This window comes from Saccostrea cucullata, unplaced genomic scaffold (assembly GCF_032062105.1).
Source record: "Saccostrea cucullata isolate Sc308-1 unplaced genomic scaffold, CSIRO_AGI_Scuc_v1 ctg3922, whole genome shotgun sequence".
NCBI classification, from domain to species: Eukaryota; Metazoa; Mollusca; class Bivalvia; order Ostreida; family Ostreidae; genus Saccostrea; species Saccostrea cuccullata.
The window spans coordinates 40,477-60,703 of record NW_026939159.1 but is presented as its reverse complement, the minus strand read 5'-3'; the positions used below and the strand labels follow the sequence as shown (position 1 = coordinate 60,703).

The following is a 20,227-nucleotide window of genomic DNA, read 5'->3' as shown; positions in this document are numbered from 1 at the left end:
ATGCTTTGAAATTTTAAACATAGTCATGAATTAGGATATCCTACAATATGATATAGAAAAATTTCATGAAATCACGCGCATGCACGTGTGCTGCAATCTGATTGGCTGACACTTTAAATGACTATATCGCCTTTGTTTATTGTCGAAATGCTTTGAAATTTGAAACATAGTCATACATTAGGATGCCCTGCAATATGATATACAAAAAATTTCAAGAAATTACGCGCATGCACGTGTGCTGCGATCTGATTGGCTGAAACTTTAAATGACTATATTTCCTTTGTTTTTTGACGAAATGCTTTGAAATTTAAAACATAATCATTCATTAGGATATCCTACAATGCGATAATGAAAAATAATCATGAAATCACGCGCATGCACGTGTGCTGCAATCTGATTGGCTGAAACTTGAAATGGCTATAACTCCCTTGTTTTTCAACCAAACAGGATGGGATTCAGAACATAAATAAATATAAGGGACTCCTACGAGAAGGTATGGTCATCATGCACGTGCACGCGGGCGCACGTGCGTGCATTTGGAACGAATGAAATAAGAAATACACTTGAATGAGTGATTTTTAATACTTTTGGACTGAATGCTTTCACATATAGTTTATTACAGGGAATATGGAACTAAAAGGGAGTTGGGGAGCGTTTGGGGAACATCTGTAACGGTTCCCGTTCGGTTCCCGTTACAATTAGCACTAGTTATTAGGGTCTTCCGTCTTCAGCGGAAGACCCTTCTATTATTCTTATGTTTCTTTTTCAATTTTCTTATTATTATTATTATTATTATTATTATTCTTTTTTTCTGCACAAATTTTGTGCCGACGATTTCTCAAAGATTTTTCGATCGATTTGTTTCAAATTTTCAGGGTTGGTGCACAATTATCTGAAGTTAATTCCGGCTGAAGGATTTTTTGAAAATCACTTCCGGTCTAGAGTTATCGCCCTTTTCTTAAAATTCAGACGACCTCCGTGTCTGTGATAGAACTCAATAACGGCTTAAGCTAGAGCGCTGAAATTTTCAGTGATAATAGAGGACATGTTGCCATGTTGCACCTGGGTCAGGATATTTTCCGGAAGTGTCTAGTATGGAAGCTCGGTAGGGGTCAAAATTTAGGACACGAATCATGACTGATTTTTTAAGACATTTTGCATCATATCTTTTAAAGTATAATCATTTTGATAAAACATACTGAACAAAATTTGTGCAGAATGACAATATCTTTAGAATGATATCAAGAAAAAAGTGCTGACTCATCACATTAAGGGCCAAAAGGGGCTTAAAGTGTTTTTTCGATAACTCTTTAACAATCAATATTTTGTTATGCATTACTGAAGCAAAAATGTTTATCTCAACAATCTACCACTGTGTATTATGATTTTAATGTAGTATAATACAAGATTAGGGGCCAAAAGGGGCCAGAATGCTAAATCTTCGACACTTTATATCTCGAAAGTGAGAAATATTTTGACAAGTAATATTGAACAAAAGATGTTCAAAATCATATTCTGAACAATATGCAACCTTTAAATTTTTGCTAAAAGTCCCCATTAGGGAGTTGAGAGTTGGCCCCTAAATATTTCTTTTGCAAATAACTCGAGAACGAAAAGGAATCTCTGAATAGTTATTGAACAAAAAGTGTTCAAAATCTTAAGAGCTTCAAAATGAAATCAAGAAAAAGGGGCTGGGCACTCAAATTAGGGGCCAAAAGGGGTAAAAGTCTTTTCGATAACTCATTAACAGTCAAGATTTTGTTATACATTACTGAAGCAAATATATCTATCTCAACAATCTACAGCTATATATTATAATTTTTATGACGTATGGTACATAATTAGGGGCCACAAGGGGCCAGAATGCCAAATCTTTGATGTTTTATATCTCGAGAGTGAGAAATATTTTGATAAGTAATATTGAACAAAAGATGTTCAAAATCATGTTCTGAACAATATGCAAACTTTCATTTTTCGCTAAACGTCCCCATTAGGGAGTTGAAGGGTTGACCCCTAAATATTTCTTTTGCGAATAACTCGAAAACGAAAACGAATCAATGAATAGTTGTTGAACAAAAAGTGCTCAAAATCCTAAGAGCTTTAAGATGAAATCCAGAAAAAGGGGCTGGACACTCAAATTAGGGGCCAAGAGGGGCTAAAAGTCTTTTTTCGATAACTCTTTAACAGTCAATATTTTGCTATGCATTACTGAAGCAAGAATGTTTATCTCAACAATCTACAACTGTATGTTATTATTTTTATGTTGTACATTACATAATTAAGGGCTACAAGGGGCCAGAATGCTAAATCGTTGATGCTTTATATCTCGAAAGTGAGAAATATTTTGATAAGTAATATTGAACAAAAGATGTTCAAAATCATGTTCTTAACAATATGCAATCTTTCATTTTTCGCTAAGCGTCCCCATTAGGGAGTTGAAGGGTTGGCCCCTAAATATTTCTTTTGCGAATAACTCGAAAACGAAAACGAATCAATGAATAGTTGTTGAACAAAAAGTTCTCAAAATCCTAAGAGCTTTAAGATGAAATCCAGAAAAAGGGGCTGTACACTCAAATTAGGGGCCAAGAGGGGCTAAAAGCCTTTTTTCGATAACTCTTTAATAGTACTTTGCTATGCATTACTGAAGCAAAAATGTTTATCTCAACAATCTACAACTGAATATTTTGATTTTTATGTCGTATATTACATAATTAGGGGCCACAAGGGGCCATAAGGCAAAATCTTTTACGCTTTATATCTCAAAAGTGAGAAATATTTTGATAAGTAAAATTGAACAAAAGATGTTCAAATCCATGTTTTGAACAATATGCAACCTTTACTTTTTCGCTAAACGTCCCCATTAGGGTGTTGAAGGGCTGGTCCCTTAATATTTCTTTTCGGAATAACTCGAAAACGAAAAAGAATCTCTGAATAGTTGTTGAACAAAAAGTGTTCATAATCCTGAGAGCTTTAAAATGTTATAAAGAAAAAGGGCGGATCCCTGATATTAGGGGCCGTGAGGGGCCAAAAGTCGATTTAAGAAGTCTTTATTATTCAATGTCTTTTTACAGATTATGGTTAATCATTACTTTAGAATGAAAATCTCAATCAAAATCTGATCTCATCTCATCAAAAATCGAACGGAAGACCCACTCGTTGCTCGCAACGAGATCGTATCTAGTTATGTTCCCCAAACGGAGTTTGGGAACATATTGTTTTTACTCTGTTTCTTATTATTATTATTATTCTTTTTTCTTCTTATTTCTTCTCCGGTACTTTTTTGTCCGGAAGTGTTCTCAGAAACTGTTCACCAAAGTAAGTTAAAACCTTTTTAGGGTTAATAGGTGTGTTGTGTAGGTGTGCCGAACGAAGGTTATTTTGCGCGCATACGCCTGCACGTGCGGGCGTGTGAAATGAGTGAAATGACTAATATATTTAATAAAGTCATAACTTTAACATTTTTTGATGAAATGCTTTGAAACTCATTATGCAAGAATATATTAATAGTGTAGATAAAATGACACTGTCAAATTAGCAAGAACTTACGCGCATGCACGTGCGCTGCGCTCTGATTGGCTGAAACAAAAATCTCAATATCTTTTCTGTTTTTCGACGAAATGGTATGAAATTTAAAATATAAGCATACTTTAGGATGTCCTACAATATGATATATAACAATTGTCATGAAAGCACGCGCATGCACGTGCGCTGCAATCTGATTGGCTTAAACTTTAAATGGCTGTAACTCTCTTGTTTTTCAACCAACAAAGATGGGATTTATAACATAGACAGACATAATAAAATCCTACAAGAAGGTATAGCCATTATGCACATGCATGTACGCGCGTGCACGTGCGCTTCGCTTTGATTGGCTGAAACAAAAATCTCAATATTTTTTTTGTTTTTTGACGAAATGCTATGAAATTTTAAACATAGTCATGCATTAAGATATCCTACAATATGAAATATAACAATTTTCATAAATACACGTGCATGCACGTGTGCTGCAATCTGATTGGCTTAAACTTTAAATGGTTGTAACTCCCTTGTTTTTCAACCAAACAGGATGGGATTTGAACCATAGACAAACATAATGGACTCCTACAAGATGTTGTGGTCATCATGCACGTGCGTGCACGTGAAATCAGAAAAATTAAATATACACTTGAATGAGCGTATTTTTAATACTTTTGGATTAAATGCTTTCATATTTAGTAAATCAAGATTTCTAAATAGTGTAGACAAGATGATATCGTCATTACGCATATGCATTCACATGCGCACGCGTGTATTGCTAAAATTTGAATATACTTGGAATACTTCTTGGAAAACGTTAAAGTCTTAAATGCACAGAGTTTGCCTTAATTAATAAACCTTACAGGGAATATATGGCACGGAAAAGGAGTTGGGGAGCGTTTGGGGAACATCTGTAACGGTTCCCGTTACAATTAGCACTAGTTATTATTCTTTTTTCTTCTTATTTCTTCTCCGGTACTTTTTTGTCCGGAAGTGTTCTCAGAAACTGTTCACCAAACTAAGTTAAAACCTTTTTAGGGTTAGTAGGCATGTTGTGTAGATGTGCCGAACGAAGGTCATTTTGCGCGCATTCGCATGCACGTGCGGGCGCGTGCAATAAGTAAAATGACTGATATGTTTAATATGGTTGTAACTTTTATATTTTTTGATAAAATGTTTTGAAACTCATTATATAAAGATAGATAAGTTGTGTAGATAAGATGACATGGTCAAATTTGCATGAACTCACGCGCATGCACGTGCGCTTTCCTCTGATTGGCTGAAACATAAATCTTAATATCTTTTTTGTTTTATGATGAAATGCTTTGAAATTTATAACATAGACATGCATTAGGATGTACTACAATATGATATATAAAATTTTTCATGAAATCACGCGCATGCACGTGCGCTGCAATCGGATTGGCTGAAACTTTAAATGACTATAAATCCCTTGGTTTGCAACCAAACAGCATGGGATTTAGAACATAGATAGACATAAAGGACTCCTACAGGATGGTATGGTCACCATTCACATGCATGCACTTGCGTGCACGTGCGCTTTGCTCTGATTGGTTGAAACAAAAATCTCAATATCTTTTCTGTTTTTTTTACAAAATGCTTTGAAATTTAAAACATAGGCATACTTTAAAATGTCCTACAATATGATATATAATAATTGTCATAAAAATACGCGCATGCACGTGCGCTGCAATCTGATTGGCTTAAACTTTAATTGGCTATAACTCCCTTGTTTTTCAACCAAACAGGATGGGATTAAGAACATAGACAGACATAATGGACTCCTACAAGAAGGTATGGTCATCATGCACGTGCGTGCACTTACAAATGAGTAAAATAGTGTAGACAAAATGATATCGTCATTACGCTCATGCAATCACATGCGCACGCCTGCATTGCTTAAATTTGAAATACTTGGTATACTTTTGGGAAAACGTTGTTTACGTCATAAATGCATAGATTTTGCCTTCTTTAATGAAACTTACAGGGAATATGGCACGAGAAGGGAGTTGGGGAGCGTTTGGGGAACATCTGTAACGGTTCCCGTTACAATTAGCACTAGTTAAGGTCTTCCGTTTCAGACGGAAGACCTTATAGTGATTCTACTGTTTCTTTTTCTTTTTCTTTTTCCTATTATTATTTTTGTTCCCTTTTTAAAAGCACAATTTCTCAGAGATGACTTGACAGATTCTCATGAAATTTTCAGGGATGATAGAGTGTAAAAATATCTTTCAGATGCAGTTTTCAGTTTTTCAAAATTCACTTCCGGTCGTCAGATATGTCCGATTTCCGCTTTTTTCAAAAAAGTTTTGTCTGAGTCATATCTCAGAAACGGTAAAAGATTAAGACACCAAACTTATATGAGTAATAGATCATGATGAGTAGGCATGTCCATTTGGGATAAGATCGTCCGCCGTCACTTCCGGTCGTCACAGGAAGTGGTCAAAGAAATCGAAAATTTCAACTTTTCATTTATGAAACTTTTTTTGAATCACATTATAGCATCTTATTTGTAGTTTCGAAATATGTCAGTCCCACCGGAAACAAAAACGACAACTTCCGGTTATAAGAGAAAAACTGCACTTTTTCTGTATTTTTCTTTCCCATGAATATTTTTTATAGATAAAGTATTTGTAATGATTTTTGGATATGTTATTTAAACTGCAAATGTCTACCGTAACGTCAAATATCTTTGTAAAATTCACTTCCGGTCGCGTGATTTCCTGTCCTCAAAATGAGAAGTTATAATAGCTAGATCTCGTAAACGGAAAGAGATTAAGACACCAAAGTTATACAAGTGGTAGATCTTGATAAGGAGGCAAAACCATTTAGGGTAAGATTGTCTGCCGTCACTTCCGGTCGTCACAGGAAGTGATCAAAGAAATCGAAAAATTCAACTTTTCTTTATTGAAACTTTTTTTGCATTACATTATAGCATCTTATTTGTAGTTTCGAAATGTATCCGTCCCAACGGAAACAAAAATGACAACTTCCGGTTCAGGGAGAAAAACTACATAAATTGAGTATTTTTCTTTCCCATAAATACTTTTAATAGATAAAGTATTTGTAATGATTTTTGGATATGTTATGCAGACTACACACGTCTACAGTAATGTATAATATCTCAGTAAAATTTACTTCCGGTCGCATGATTTCCTGTCCTCAATATCAGAAGTTATCATAGCTAGATCTCGTAAACAGTAAAAGATTAAGACACCAAACTTGTATGAGTAATAGATCTTGATATGTAGGCAAAACCATTTGGGGTAAGATTGTCTGCCGTCATTTCCGGTCATCACAGGAAGTTATCAAAGAAATTTTAAAAAATCAACTTTTCTTTTTTTAAACTTGTTTTGCATCACATTATAGCATCTTATTTGAAGTTTCGAAATGTATCAGTCCCAACGGAAACAAAATGACAACTTCCGGTTAAAAGAGGAAAACTACATAATTTGAGTATCTTTCTTTCCCTTAAAATTTTTTTATAGTTAAAGTATTTGTAATGATTTTTAGATATGTTATTCAGACTGCAAATGTCTACAGTAATGTCTAATATCTCAGTAAAATTCACTTCCGGTCGCGTGACTTCCTGTCCTCAAAATCAGAAGTTATCATAGCTAGATCTCGTAAGCAGTAAGAGATTAAGACACCAAATTAATGGGGATGGTAGGCCTTGATGAGTAGACACATCTTTTGAGTTTAAGATTGTCCGCCGTCACTTCCGGTTGTCACAGGAAGTGATCAAATAAATCAAAATTTTAAATTTTTCTTAATGGAATCTTTCTTAGTATTACCTTATAGCATCTTACTTGTAGTTTCGAGATATGTAGTCCCACTGGTAAGAAAAACGACGACTTCCAATTATGAGAGAAAAATTGCATAAATTGAGTATCGCACTATCCCATAAATATCTTTTATAAGAAAGTATTTGATATGATTTTGGGACATTTTATTCAGACTGTAAATGTCTAGAGTAACCTCAAATATCTTCTTTTAAAATTTACTTTCTGCAGGTCACGTGATTTCTTGTCCTCAAAATGAGACCTTTGACCCTTATTCGAAAAGTAATAAAGAAATGTTCATTACCTTTATCTAGATTCAGCTTCAAGTGTTAATCTCAAGTTCACCTCTCTCTCTCTCTCTCTCTCTCTCTCTCTCTCTCTCTTTCTCTTTAGTGACCTTGACCTTTGACCTTGATAAATGACCTTGACCTTTGACCCCATTGACCCAAAGGTCACAATCAAGCTTAAGTATGTGGAGGTATTAACAACTCTCATTTTAACAAATGCTTATGAAATCCCCCCCCCCCCTCCCGTCCCTTAAAAAAAAATCAATAGCAACATAGAAAAAACTTCTTCCTCTGAAAAGACACCACAGATCGACATAAGATAAAGGATTTGAGTAGAAGACACCTTAAAGAAAGTGTCCTAAGAGTTTTAAGGCGAGTCTCTTGAGTTTAATGAAATTCTACGGAATATCGGCAAAAACTGCATTTTTTTCTGTCTGAAATTTAAATTCTGATGGGCATAAAATGAATTAAAGCTTGCATTGGCTATTTCTTCATTTGTTGTTAATATCATTCGATTCTCCTGCTCTAATACGACATTTTAATACCAAGTATTCTAGCTTTCTTTGGTATGTGGAATTTATTTCAATTTTTTTTGGATTTAATATTAATTGAATTAATCTTGATTTCATTTGAAATTTGATTTTTTTTTTCTAGAATAACACAATCTTATAAGAAATAGCGACTTTCAGCATAGTAAAAAGCAATACACGTTTGTTCCCTGTGTTTCCCATCTAGAAATACCTATTTGGAATTTATTTATGCTACTTACAATGAATTTAATCCACACACATATTCCATACCTATTTCGGTCAGGATTATTAAAATCCGAACCCGATTCTCTGTTTTCCTTTTCTATAATTACAAACTGGCTTGCATCTCTCGCTCATGTTTCTCACATGCTCTTAAATAATTTATCGCCATTCATTTCAAACATAAAACAACTCAAATCGGATATTTCTCAAACATCTCTTTAATACATGTATAATGCACATATGATGCAGGTACACATGGGACATTTCACAACGTTTTCACTTACGCTTCCGTCTTGATGCGCAGATCAAATGCATGTTTATTCATATTATTAGGTATATTATGATTTTAATCAGACCCTACCCCTTACATCTTAACTCGAAAACAATCTCATTCAAGCTGATATATGTTCCTAGGAGCGTGTTACAATGTTTTGAACGCGCTCTCTTTGCGTGATCAATGAAATCGTGGTTATCCCCGAGTCGACTCGTACAATCCAGGAAGTCTGTTTAGAGTATTTTTATACCAACTACGAGTCCGATCTAAAATCCTTGTAGAGAAATGAGAATTTTGCTGTTTTATTTATTTTTTGGCTTTTTTCTACTTTCTTCAGCCCAAATAATATTGAAATGCTTAAAAAAAGGTGGAAAGGCCGATAATTGTTCACTGAACAATTAGTCTACTAGTTTATGATATATCTGTCTTTTTTAAAATAGAAAAAAAACATCCTGCATACAGATTAATAGAGGAGAACGGAAGACCTTCTTTGTTGCTGTAGCAACAAGAGTTTCTAGTTATTATTATTTTTTTTTTTCTTATTTGTTCTCCGGTACTTTTTTGTCCGCGAGTGTTCTCAGAAACTGTTCACCCAATTGAGCTAAAACCTTTTTAGGGTTAATAGGTGTGTAGTGTAGGTGTGCGGAACGAAGGTCATTTTGCGCGCATACGCCTGCACGTGCGTGCGCGTGAAATGAGTGAATTGACTGATATACTTAATATAGCTATACCTTTTACATTTTTTGATGAAATGCTTTAAAACTCATTACATAAGGATATATTAAAAGTGTTAATAATGTGACACTATCAAATTAGCATGAACTCACGCGCATGCACGTGCGCCTTGCTCTGATTGGCTGAAACAAAAATCTCAATATCTCTTTTGTTTTCCGACGAAATGCTTTGAAATTTTAAACATTGTCATGAATTAGGATATCCTACAATATAATATGGAAAAAATTTCATGAAATCACGCGCATGCACGTGCGCAGCAATCTGATTGGCTGAAACTTTAAATGGCTATATCTCCTTTATTTATTGATGAAATGCTTTGAAATTTAAAACATAGTCATGCATTAGGATATCCTGCAATATGATATACAAAAAATTTCAAGAAATCACGCGCATGCACGTGCGCTCCAATCTGATTGGTTGAAACTTTAAATGGCCATATCTCCTTTGATTTTTGACGAAATGCTTTGAAATTTAAAACAAAGTTATGCATTCGGATATTCTACAATATGATTTAGAAAAAAATTCTTGAAATCACGTGGATGCACGTGTGCTGCAATCTGATTGGCTGAAACTTTAAATGACTATATCTCCTTTGTTTTTTGACGAAATGCTATGAAATTTAAAACATAGTTATTCATTAGGATATCCTACAATGCGATATAGAAAAAAATCATGAAATCACGCGCATGCACGTGTGCTACAATCTGATTGGATAAAACTTTAAATGGCCATATCCCTTTTGTTTTTTGACGAAATGCTTTGACATTTAAAACATAGTTATTCATTAGGATATCCTACAATGCAATATAGAAAAAAATCATGAAATCACGCGCATGCACGTGTGCTGCAATCTGATTGGTTGAAACTTGAAATGGCTATAACTTCCTTCTTTTTCAAGCAAACAGGATGGGATTCAGAACATGGATAGATATAAGGGACTCCTACAAGAAGGTATGGTCATCATGCACGTGCACGCACGTGCGTGCATTTGGAACGAGTGAAATTGAAAATACACTTGAATGAGTGATTTTTAATACTTTTGGACTTAATGCTTTCATATAAAGTAAATTTTAATATATAGAAAGTGTAGACAAGATTATATTATCATTATGCACGTGCATTCACATGGGGACGCGTGCAATGTTAAAATTTGAATATAATTGGTATCCTTTTGGGAAAACGTTGTTAAAGTCAAAAATGCACAGATGTTGTCTTATTTAATAAGGCTTTCTGGGAATATGGCACCAAAAGGGAGTTGGGGAGCGTTTGGGGAACATCTGTAACGGTTCCCGTTACAATTAGCACTAGTTTTATCTATTTTGTCTAGTGGTTTCTTCTGTTTGGAGATGCCTCTCGCTCCCCTTAAAAATAATTTTTGCTTCCAAAGGACTTTTTTAAGCGTAGGGGTCAGCACTCAGAATATGTGGCATGATTATTATGTTAATATTAAACCAAAAATGTAATAATGCAACACTATTTACATTAGTTAAAAAAGATCGGAGAAAAGGGTCCCAAACTTTGCGACAACTTATAATGAAAGAAAGACAACTCGCATAGAAAACTCTCCTCAAAGGAAGGAAGATTTAGTTGATGTAAACAGAGCACGGACCACCACCCATGTACCGATGTCATGACGAACATAACGTGTCAATTGCTTCATAACAAGATTGATTGCAATGGCACGATATTTGTTGAAGAAGAAGAACCACTCACATACACCGATGAATGGTTCTGGATTTACCTGGGCATTTACGTGGGTCTTGTACTGGTTGCAGGTATACATGTAATAACGAACGTTCTCGAATTTACTCTGCTCTTACTTTCACTTTTCCGGGTGAAATTGATTAATACTACACTTGAGAACACTCTTAGAATAAAATGACTTTATGCATTTATATTTTAAAGAACAGCTTGAAGTACTTATTTTTCAATGTTATTTTTCTCGTTGTACGTGCATGCATTTAATTTATCATTTCATAAATTTATTTTTGAGTAAAATATTATTTTTTTTTTTGTATTGCTTAGCTACGTTGCATTATAACTATAATATCCCGATTTTTCGATTGCATAAAAGGACACATTTTTTATTTTAAAAGGATTTTTCAATTGGTAAGGGGTAAAATATCCTTTATGTTAGTTACATGATAATGACATTTTATTTACACAGGGCTGATGTCAGGGTTAACTATGGGTCTTTTATCCTTGGATCTAATGACCCTTAAAATAATGAAGGATGGGGGAACCCCAAAACAACAGAGACAGGCCAAGAAGATCCTCCCCATAGTAAAGAGGCACCACCTGCTCCTGGTCACATTACTGCTGGCTAACGCTGCCGCGGTGGAGGCCATGCCAATCTTCTTAGACAGAATCTCTAGTCCTGTGATAGCCATTCTTGTTTCAGTCACTGCTGTACTTATATTTGGAGAGTAAGTTCAATGAGTAAGATAAATTAATTTGACACTACTTTTTAAAGACAATAATACATTTTGTGTTTTGATAAATGTGTGAAGTCTCATTTTAGAACATGTTAACTTTACTTTTTAAAAATTATGATTAATTTGAATTAACATTATAAATAAGTATGCTTCATAAAAAAATATTTGTTTGTAAATAATGTAGAATAAATTTTTGTAGATGTGAGTTTATTATTATTATTTTTTTTTGATGGGTTATAGAACATTCAGGATAATCAGTAAAAGTAGTTGCTAGAGAAAGCAGCATTCAGAAATTACTTAGACATTATTACATCTGAATTATAGAGTTGTTCCACAAGCAATCTGTACAAGATTTGGACTGGCCATTGGTGCGACATTAGCCCCGTAAGTAAACACATGGAAACAGTTGCAAACTTTACACAATGGCTTTATAAAATCTAGCTCAAGTTGATTTAATTAATTGCAAAGAATAATATTTACCTCACCCTATTAGGCTTAATGAATACATGTACCGGTACATGTATTGTTCTTTAAAGATATTTTAAGGTGGCATATTTCTGCCCCCCATGCATGATATATTATGTCAACATGCAAGAAAAATTCATCAACTGGTCTTATGATTCTTTCTTTCTACAGCATTGTGTACCTGCTGATGGCCCTCCTATTTATAATAGCCTGGCCATTGTCCAAGCTCTTAGACTGTGTTCTGGGTGAGGACCACGGGACTTTCTTCCGTCGAGCCCAGCTCAAAGTTCTCGTAGATCTGCATGGTCCTAACTCTGAAGCCAATGTACATCACACACAGGATGAGGATGATGATGAACCTCTGACCATTGATGAAGTTCTAATAATAAAGGTACAGATGGCCTTAAAAAGGAAACAGTTAAGACAAAAAAAAAATTCATTTGGATTCTGAAGATGTTTACCATAAAGGATTCTAGAAAGTGATCCTTAAATTGCTATTTTTGTAAGTGTCTCCATGCAATGGGGTGAAAACTAAGATTTTTCATTTTTTTGATTGGGAGCATGACATAATGAGAAATATTTTGATCTTGATTTTTTACTGGTAGGAGCCCATGACATTTAAAATAAAGCCTTTGATTCTTTTATAAAGTGCCCTTGACATGAAAATTGAAACTTTGATTCATTTTAGGGTGCCCTTGACATGAAGAATAAAACTGTGAAGGATGCCATGTTGCCACTTTGTGACGTGTTTATGGTTGATGCCGATGCAGTGATGGACAAACCTACTATGTGCAAGGTTTGTCATAATTATCTAATCATATTAGGTACATGGAAATTATTCCATTTGGATTAGCTTCCTGGTTTCACTGTAGAAGTACTTTTGATTTTATTTCTATGCAGCTAATAAATTTCCACATAAATTTATTCCAGCATACTTGAAGCACATATAAGACAATAGTGGCATTTTGTTTCAGATTCTCCATCAGGCTCACTCAAGAGTTCCTGTGTATGAACATGATGCAAGTAATGTGGTAGGTCTCCTGCTGGTAAAAAACTACATCATGTTAAACCCAGAGGATAAGACCCCAGTCCGAGACCTACTGAAGAATGAATGCACGACAAACCTGATGCACGTCAATGATGACTTGCCACTCTATGATCTATTAAATATGTTCCAAACAGGAAAAAGTAAGAGGCTTAACAGTGTAACTGTTTGATATCAAAAATATCTGGAGTCTATAATGAAAACCAGTTTTTATTCGATGCAAGAAATATCTGTAGAGTAATCAAATTTGGTCATTACTTGATTTTTAGCTCTACTGGTCAGAGACCAGAAGAGCTTATGCGATAGTAAGGTGTCCATCCATCTGTCTGTCTGTTTGTCTGTCCGTCTGTCTGTAAACAATTTTTCAAAACACTACTCCTCCTACAGTTTTGGTCTGATTTTAATATAACTTGGCACAAAAGTAGACTGCACAAAGATGCATAAAATAGTGCATCAAATTTTGATTTCGATGAATGGTGTTGCCATGGTTACTAAAAATAGAATTTTCTTTGAAATTCCTTTAAAACGCTACTCTTCCTACAGTTTTGGTCTGATTTCAATATAATTTGGCACACAAGTAGTCTACATTAAGATACATAGAATAGTGCATCGGATTTTGATTTTGATGAATGGTGATGCCATGGTTACTAAAAATAGAATTTTCTGTGAAATTCCTTTAAAACGCTACTCCTCCTACAGTTTTGGTCTGATTTTAATATAACTTGGCACACAAGTAGACTACACCTAGATACATAGAATAGTGCATCAAATTTTGATTTCGATGAATGGTGTTGCCATGGTTACTAAAAATAGAATTTCCTGTGAAATTTCCTTTTAAATGCTACTCCTTCTACAGTTTTGGTCTGATTTCAATATAATTTGGCACACAAGTAGTCTACACTAAGATACATAGAATAGTGCATCGGATTTTGATTTCGATGAATGGTAATGCCATGGTTACTAAAAATAGAATTTTCTGTGAAATTCCTTTAAAACACTACTCCTCCTGCAGTTTTGGTCTGATTTCAATATAACTTGGCACACAAGTAGACTACACCTAGATACATAGAAAAGTGCATTGGATTTTGATTTCGATGAACGGTGTTGCCATGGTTACTAAAAATAGAATTTTCTGTGAAATTTCCTTTTAAATGCTACTCCTACAGTTTTGATCTGATGGCAATGGCTTCTTTTCTCATCCTTTGTTATTAGTACAAACCAGTAGAGCTACAGTCAAACCAGTAGAGCTACAGTCTCGACAGAGACTTCTGTTTTTTTTTTTTTTACATTTGGTAAGATTACAATTTGTGGGCTAGACATTTGTAATCTCAGTTACGTGGAATATTAGATGTTATACTGTAGAGGCACCCTTTTAATATAAAAAAAAAAATCTTTGCTTTCACTTTTTAGCTCAAGTGAGCCGAAGGCTCAAGTGAGCTTTTCTTATCAAAATTTGTCCGTTGTCTGTCGTTGTTGTTGTCGTAGGCATCGTTGTCGTCATCGTTGTCGTCGTAAACTTTTCACATTTTCATCTTCTTCTCAAGAACCACTGGGCCAATTTTAACCAAACTTGCTACAAAGTATCCTTGGGTAAAGGGGATTCAAATTTGTTCAAATGAAGGGCCACGCCCTTTTCCAAGGGGAGATAATTAGGAATTGGAGAAAAATTAATGGCATTTTTAAAAAATCTTCTTCTCAAGAACCACTGGGCCAGGAAAGATGAAACTCATGTGGAATCATCCTCAGGTAGTGTAAATTCACTTTTGTTCAAATCATGACCCCCGGGGCTAGGGTGGGGCCAAAATGGTCGACCCAAGTTTTACATAGGAATATATATGAAAAATCTTTAAAAATCTTCTTCTCAAGAACCACTGGACCAGGAAAGATGAAACTCATGTGGAATCATCCACTGGTAGTGTAGATTCAAGTTTGTTCAAATCATGACCACAGGGGCTAGGGTTGGGCCAAAATGGATGATCAAAGTTTTACATAGGAAGATATAGGAAAAATCTTAAAAAATCTTTTTCTCAAGAACCACTGGGCCAGAAAAGATAAAACTTATGTATTATTATCCTCCCAAGTTTTACATAGGGATATATATGGATGCCTTTTAAAATCTTCTTTTCTAGTACTTCAAAGCCATGATTAGTGATATTTATATGGAATCATCCTCAGGTAGTGTAGATTCTAGTTTGTTCAAATCATGAACCCCTGGGGGGGTAAAATTCAAGCCCCCCCCCACCACAGTAAACTTTCAGTTCTGATCTGATATGTGCTTTTTCCTAGCCGATGTGCTCAGGTGAGCGTGTGGCCCCTGGGCCTCTTGTTACTTGATTTTGTTTTATTTTTTACAGGTCACTTAGCATTTGTGAGAAAACACACAGAAATAACAGAGACAGTTGAAGGTTATGAAGTGGAATTTCTGCCAGAGACAAATGAGGTGTGGATAATTAATGACCAAATATTTAGGATGATGACTGTTTGAATTTTTTTTTCCTATTCAGCATTTACAAAATTAAGCCCCCCACCCCTTAAATGCATTGTCTTCATTTCGTGATTATGTTAAAGTATTATGTTCACACAACTGCATTATACTATGATAGATTACTCCATGTTTTAATACCGTAAATCTGGAAATTTTTACGTCGATTTATTTTTGCGAATATGGGTCAAAAAGCTGTTGATTAATTTTTAAGCTTCAATTTTTTGCGAATTGTCACTGGTGCTAAAAATAAAAATCACTGAAGATTTTCATATCAGGTTATGTTTCAAATAATATGCCCAGTTAGAATACCACCAGTGTACTCACAACGTGGCAAGATATTGCAAAATCGCTCCGAAACAATTTTGATAAAAATACAAAAGGATTTGCACTGAAAATAATTTCTAAGTCAATTATAACAAACATTTTAGAGGTTGTATATGCCTTTTAACCTCAAGTATAATCCAAATGAAGAAAAAATATAACTAATTTTCTCAACGTTTGGTTTTTCTCACCTAAAATTTACACGCCGCGTTTACATTTGGAACTTTCTAGTAAATGCACTGAGTTTGAGTTGTCGCCCGTGTTGATACACGGTTAGATAAAATGACAGTTCTCTCTTTATTGGCAAATTAATTGATTAAAATAATTAAAAAGGGGCATACCGCCTCAGTGCTTGTCAAATCATCGGACGATATTGCATATAATGAGGGCAATTTACGCACGGGTAATTAACTTGTAGTTATAGTAGACTAGTGTAAACAGGTTTCTTTTAAAAATAACCAGTGCTTACCGACACCTATTCACTGAGTTAAAAAAAGACACGAGTTCTCAGAAAAAATTCTTCGCATGTTGATTTATTTTTAAGAAAAATATTTTTGCGAATTCAATGCACGCGCAAATTTGCTAAAAATTTATCTACAGCAAAAATTTCCAGATTTACGGTAATGATTTAATCATTAGCGAGAGTTTGATAAAGCCAATCATAGTAACATACTATCAAGAATATGAATGATTAAACACTTAAATATACCGGTAATCATATTTTGATAAATATGCATCATCCATGTATTTCTGTTTTCTTCAGATCATTGGAATAATAACCTTGGAAGACGTGATCGAAGAATTAATTCAGGAGGAGATAATTGACGAGACAGATGTTTACATAGATGTCCACCAAAGAATTCAGGTCGCCAGGGCAAAGGCCAGGAGAAATGTAAGTCTAGCTTGGATTTATATACATATACCCTCTTTTTCATGCAAATTTAAAATTATTTTCTTTTTAAGGTTGTTAGCTTAAATATTTCTTATCCACCCATATTATGTTTTTGCAATAATTTTTTCATCCATTTGAAAAACATTTTGTCTTCTTGTCACTTTTGATGGTTTATGTATTAATCTTTTAGTTTACCATGTATTAACAACAATTTGTATAAACCTGTTAATACACTTATACTATGAATTACCTTTATATGTGTCTCTGCCTTAATTCTATTTGGTACATGTATTAAAAGTTTTCTATATATTTTTTAAAGCAATATGAGCTGCATTTTAAAATTTTTTTAGAAATTTATTTTGCTGTAAAAATGTGTTATTATGATTGTTTCATGTGTAATTCAAACTCTTATGATCAATGAAACCAAATTAAAATTTTAAATTGTTTCAGAAGAAATGTTTCTGTTCAGTCAAATGTATAGCACTATATAAGAAATCATTATAGTACAGGACGACAATAATGTAATTTTGCTTCAATTAAAGCTTATAAGAAGTGCTTCCATCGCAAATATGAACAACAGAAGTATATAAATGTTCTTTTTTCTATCATTGAAATAGTTAATTACAAATTTGCATAAATTTTTTTCCCATGTCAAATTTGCATCTCATATTGCTTTAAAATTCTTCTTCCCCAATTTGTTTAATATGCCCTACCTTTTATGTGAAAATGAACGAATATAATTATAAGATATTCCAGCTCAATGTACACAGTTGCTTTATTATTTTACACTTAGATGCTTAATCGACTTCACTCCCTCGAACATGACAGGAGTAATCTCCCTTCTGCCAGTAACCCAACTGAGTTAGATGATTTAGTGAGTGGTGACTTATATATGGTCTCTGTTGTCTCCCTTGATCTCCAGTAGCTTTATAGCATGATGTCAGTTATAATTTGATGTTTTGTTTATACTTAGAAAGCATAAGCTTATAAATCTCTATGAATCTGCAATTGACAGGCCAGCTTTTGTATTTAACATTTCTTGATCTCCATCATTTAAAACTATATTTCAAGTTTGTTTTAATATACATATACCTGTAGATTCTTCCAGAATAAAATTATTAATTTTTTGCACAATTACTTAACATAAGTAAAAAATTAGCAAATTTTTCTTCATAAATTAACTAAATATAATATATGTGTATGCATAAAAGCTTTTGCAAAGTGATACTGTGTCAAACTGCCAAATAATTTTCTTCCCAATGTAAATTTGACCTAAATTATGATATAATCATTCTTTAGAAATGGGTTCAGAACAATTGAATGAAAATTAAACATTAGTTAAAATGTCCCTATGATTCTGCAGTCATACATCTGTATTCTATAGACTACATAAATCATGCCATTGTAGATGATAATAACCGATTCTACAATGTTTATTGCTACTAGCTGTAATGCTAGCATAACTTTCAGATAAATATCTTTTATCATATCATAATGTATCAAAATTTTTGCTCAATATATACAGGTGATACATGTACACACATTCCTATATACATTGTACATGTAGTTTCAGGGTACTTACTTTTTAAGACATAATCTTTTTGATATTTTCAAAACACAGTTTGATGTGTGATGTTTAATTCATTTTTTTTCTGTTTAAATCTTTTGAGAATAAAAATTAAGATCAGTGTTTAATGAATAGATTTATGACCACTTCACAACTGTTTTCTAAATAATTCATTTAGCATTGTGTAGAGAAAAAACTCTATTGAGAATATTTAACTGCAGTATTTACCAGACCTGGCTCGGGAGCCATAAAACTCACTTTTGATCTCAATCTTACTTTTTAAAAAGGGATTGTCATAGAAAATAAAAAAAAAAAAAATGTTTTAACTTTTAAAAGACTGTGGATGAAAATATTGGCTTGAATGTATTTTTCAGAAGTAAAACTGCTTAATAACTAATAAAATGTCAAAGCTTGAAAGAAAAAAAAAACTAATGTGGCTATGGCTTCAAAATTCTATCAATTTAAATTACATGTAATGCTAAAATGCTGAGCTTTGTATTACCAGCTTCCTAAATGCAAGCTAGAGATTATCATTTATTTTAGACATCCATCACTCATATAACCAAATTCATAAATTTTCATCATTAATTGCTTAATTATCCTGTAGCTTTGTAAATAGAAATTTAAATGACTGTGATTCATTTTTTCGTTTACAGGCCCATCAGGCAATGATAAAGAGTAAATCCCAGCCGGCACTGAAGAGGTCCCCTGTTAAGAGGGCGGTGTCAGGGTCCCTCCCAGAGGACAGTAATATGCACCCCCCGCAGGAGGACAATGATCAAGCTCCTCTCCTACGCAGCGTGGTCTTCACCTGAACAGAACTTCTATAGAAGCCACTAATTACTGTTAAACATCATTATCAACTGCTGATGATTATAAGCTTCTCTTCTATGCCCTGTGGTACAGTTAATGTAAAAACTAATGTAGAAACTATACTGTAAATCTTTATGATCTACTGACCAAGCACTTATACAAAGCCTGAACAGACTTTCTGTGTAGAAACTGCTGGCCTACATTATACTGTAAATCTTGATGATCTATTGACCATGCAAGCTCTTCTACATAGACTGAACAGAACTACTATAGAAACTGCTGGCCTAAATTATACTGTAAATCTTCAAGATCTACTGATGATCAAGGTCTTGAAAATAGCAAATAAAACTGCTGACATACACTATATTGAATCTGTAGAAACTGCTGGCCAGCATTTTCCTATCTAGTGACCAAGCTCTTCTAGCTTGAACATAAATTTTGTAGATTTTCGTATGTAGTGACCAAACTTTTCTACAAAGTTTAAACAGAACTACTGTAGATTTTAGTATCTCTAGTGACCAAGTTCATCTACATTTAGCTTAAACAGAACTACATGTACTGTAGATTTTCCTCTGTATTGACAAACTCTTCTACAAATCTTGAACAGAACTACTGTAGATTTTTTAGTGACAAACTCTTCTACAAAATTTAAACAGAACTTTTGTTTATTTTCCTGTCTAGTGACCACTCTTCCACAAAGTTTAAACAAAACTTCTATAGATTTTTTATCTACTGACCAAGCTCCTCTACAAAGCTTGAACAGAACTACTGTAGATTTTCCTATCTGGTGACCAAGCTTTTCTACATAGCTTGAACAGAACTACTGTGGAAACTTTA

At 33.9% G+C, this 20,227-nt stretch overlaps 1 protein-coding gene across 2 annotated transcripts; it reads left to right on the top strand.

The window, feature by feature from the left end:
- The first annotated feature begins 10,956 nt into the window (after positions 1 to 10,956).
- LOC134252335 (uncharacterized) lies at positions 10,957 to 19,616 on the top strand. Of its 2 annotated transcripts, XM_062734776.1 has the most exons (10): positions 10,957 to 11,142; positions 11,535 to 11,793; positions 12,127 to 12,186; positions 12,439 to 12,658; positions 12,956 to 13,063; positions 13,242 to 13,455; positions 15,667 to 15,752; positions 16,882 to 17,010; positions 17,804 to 17,884; positions 19,234 to 19,616. In XM_062734776.1, the coding sequence occupies exons 1-10, from the start codon at positions 10,998 to 11,000 to the stop codon at positions 19,390 to 19,392; spliced, it is 1,461 nt and encodes a 486-aa protein (XP_062590760.1). In that variant the 5' UTR covers positions 10,957 to 10,997; the 3' UTR covers positions 19,393 to 19,616. The 2 variants fall into 2 exon arrangements, with proteins under 2 accessions (XP_062590760.1, XP_062590761.1); XM_062734777.1 differs by lacking the exon at positions 17,804 to 17,884.
- The last annotated feature ends 611 nt before the right edge of the window (positions 19,617 to 20,227 follow it).

What these genes read in the sequence shown, in the direction of transcription:
- LOC134252335 (XM_062734776.1), top strand. Translation starts at nt 10,998, where the DNA reads ATGACGAACATAACGTGTCAATTGCTTCATAACAAGATTGATTGCAAT. An exon ending in GCTGTACTTATATTTGGAGA is followed by an intron (nt 11,794 to 12,126) that starts GTAAGTTCAATG and finishes TCTGAATTATAG; the next exon opens with AGTTGTTCCACAAGCAATCT. An exon ending in ATGAAGTTCTAATAATAAAG is followed by an intron (nt 12,659 to 12,955) that starts GTACAGATGGCC and finishes GATTCATTTTAG; the next exon opens with GGTGCCCTTGACATGAAGAA.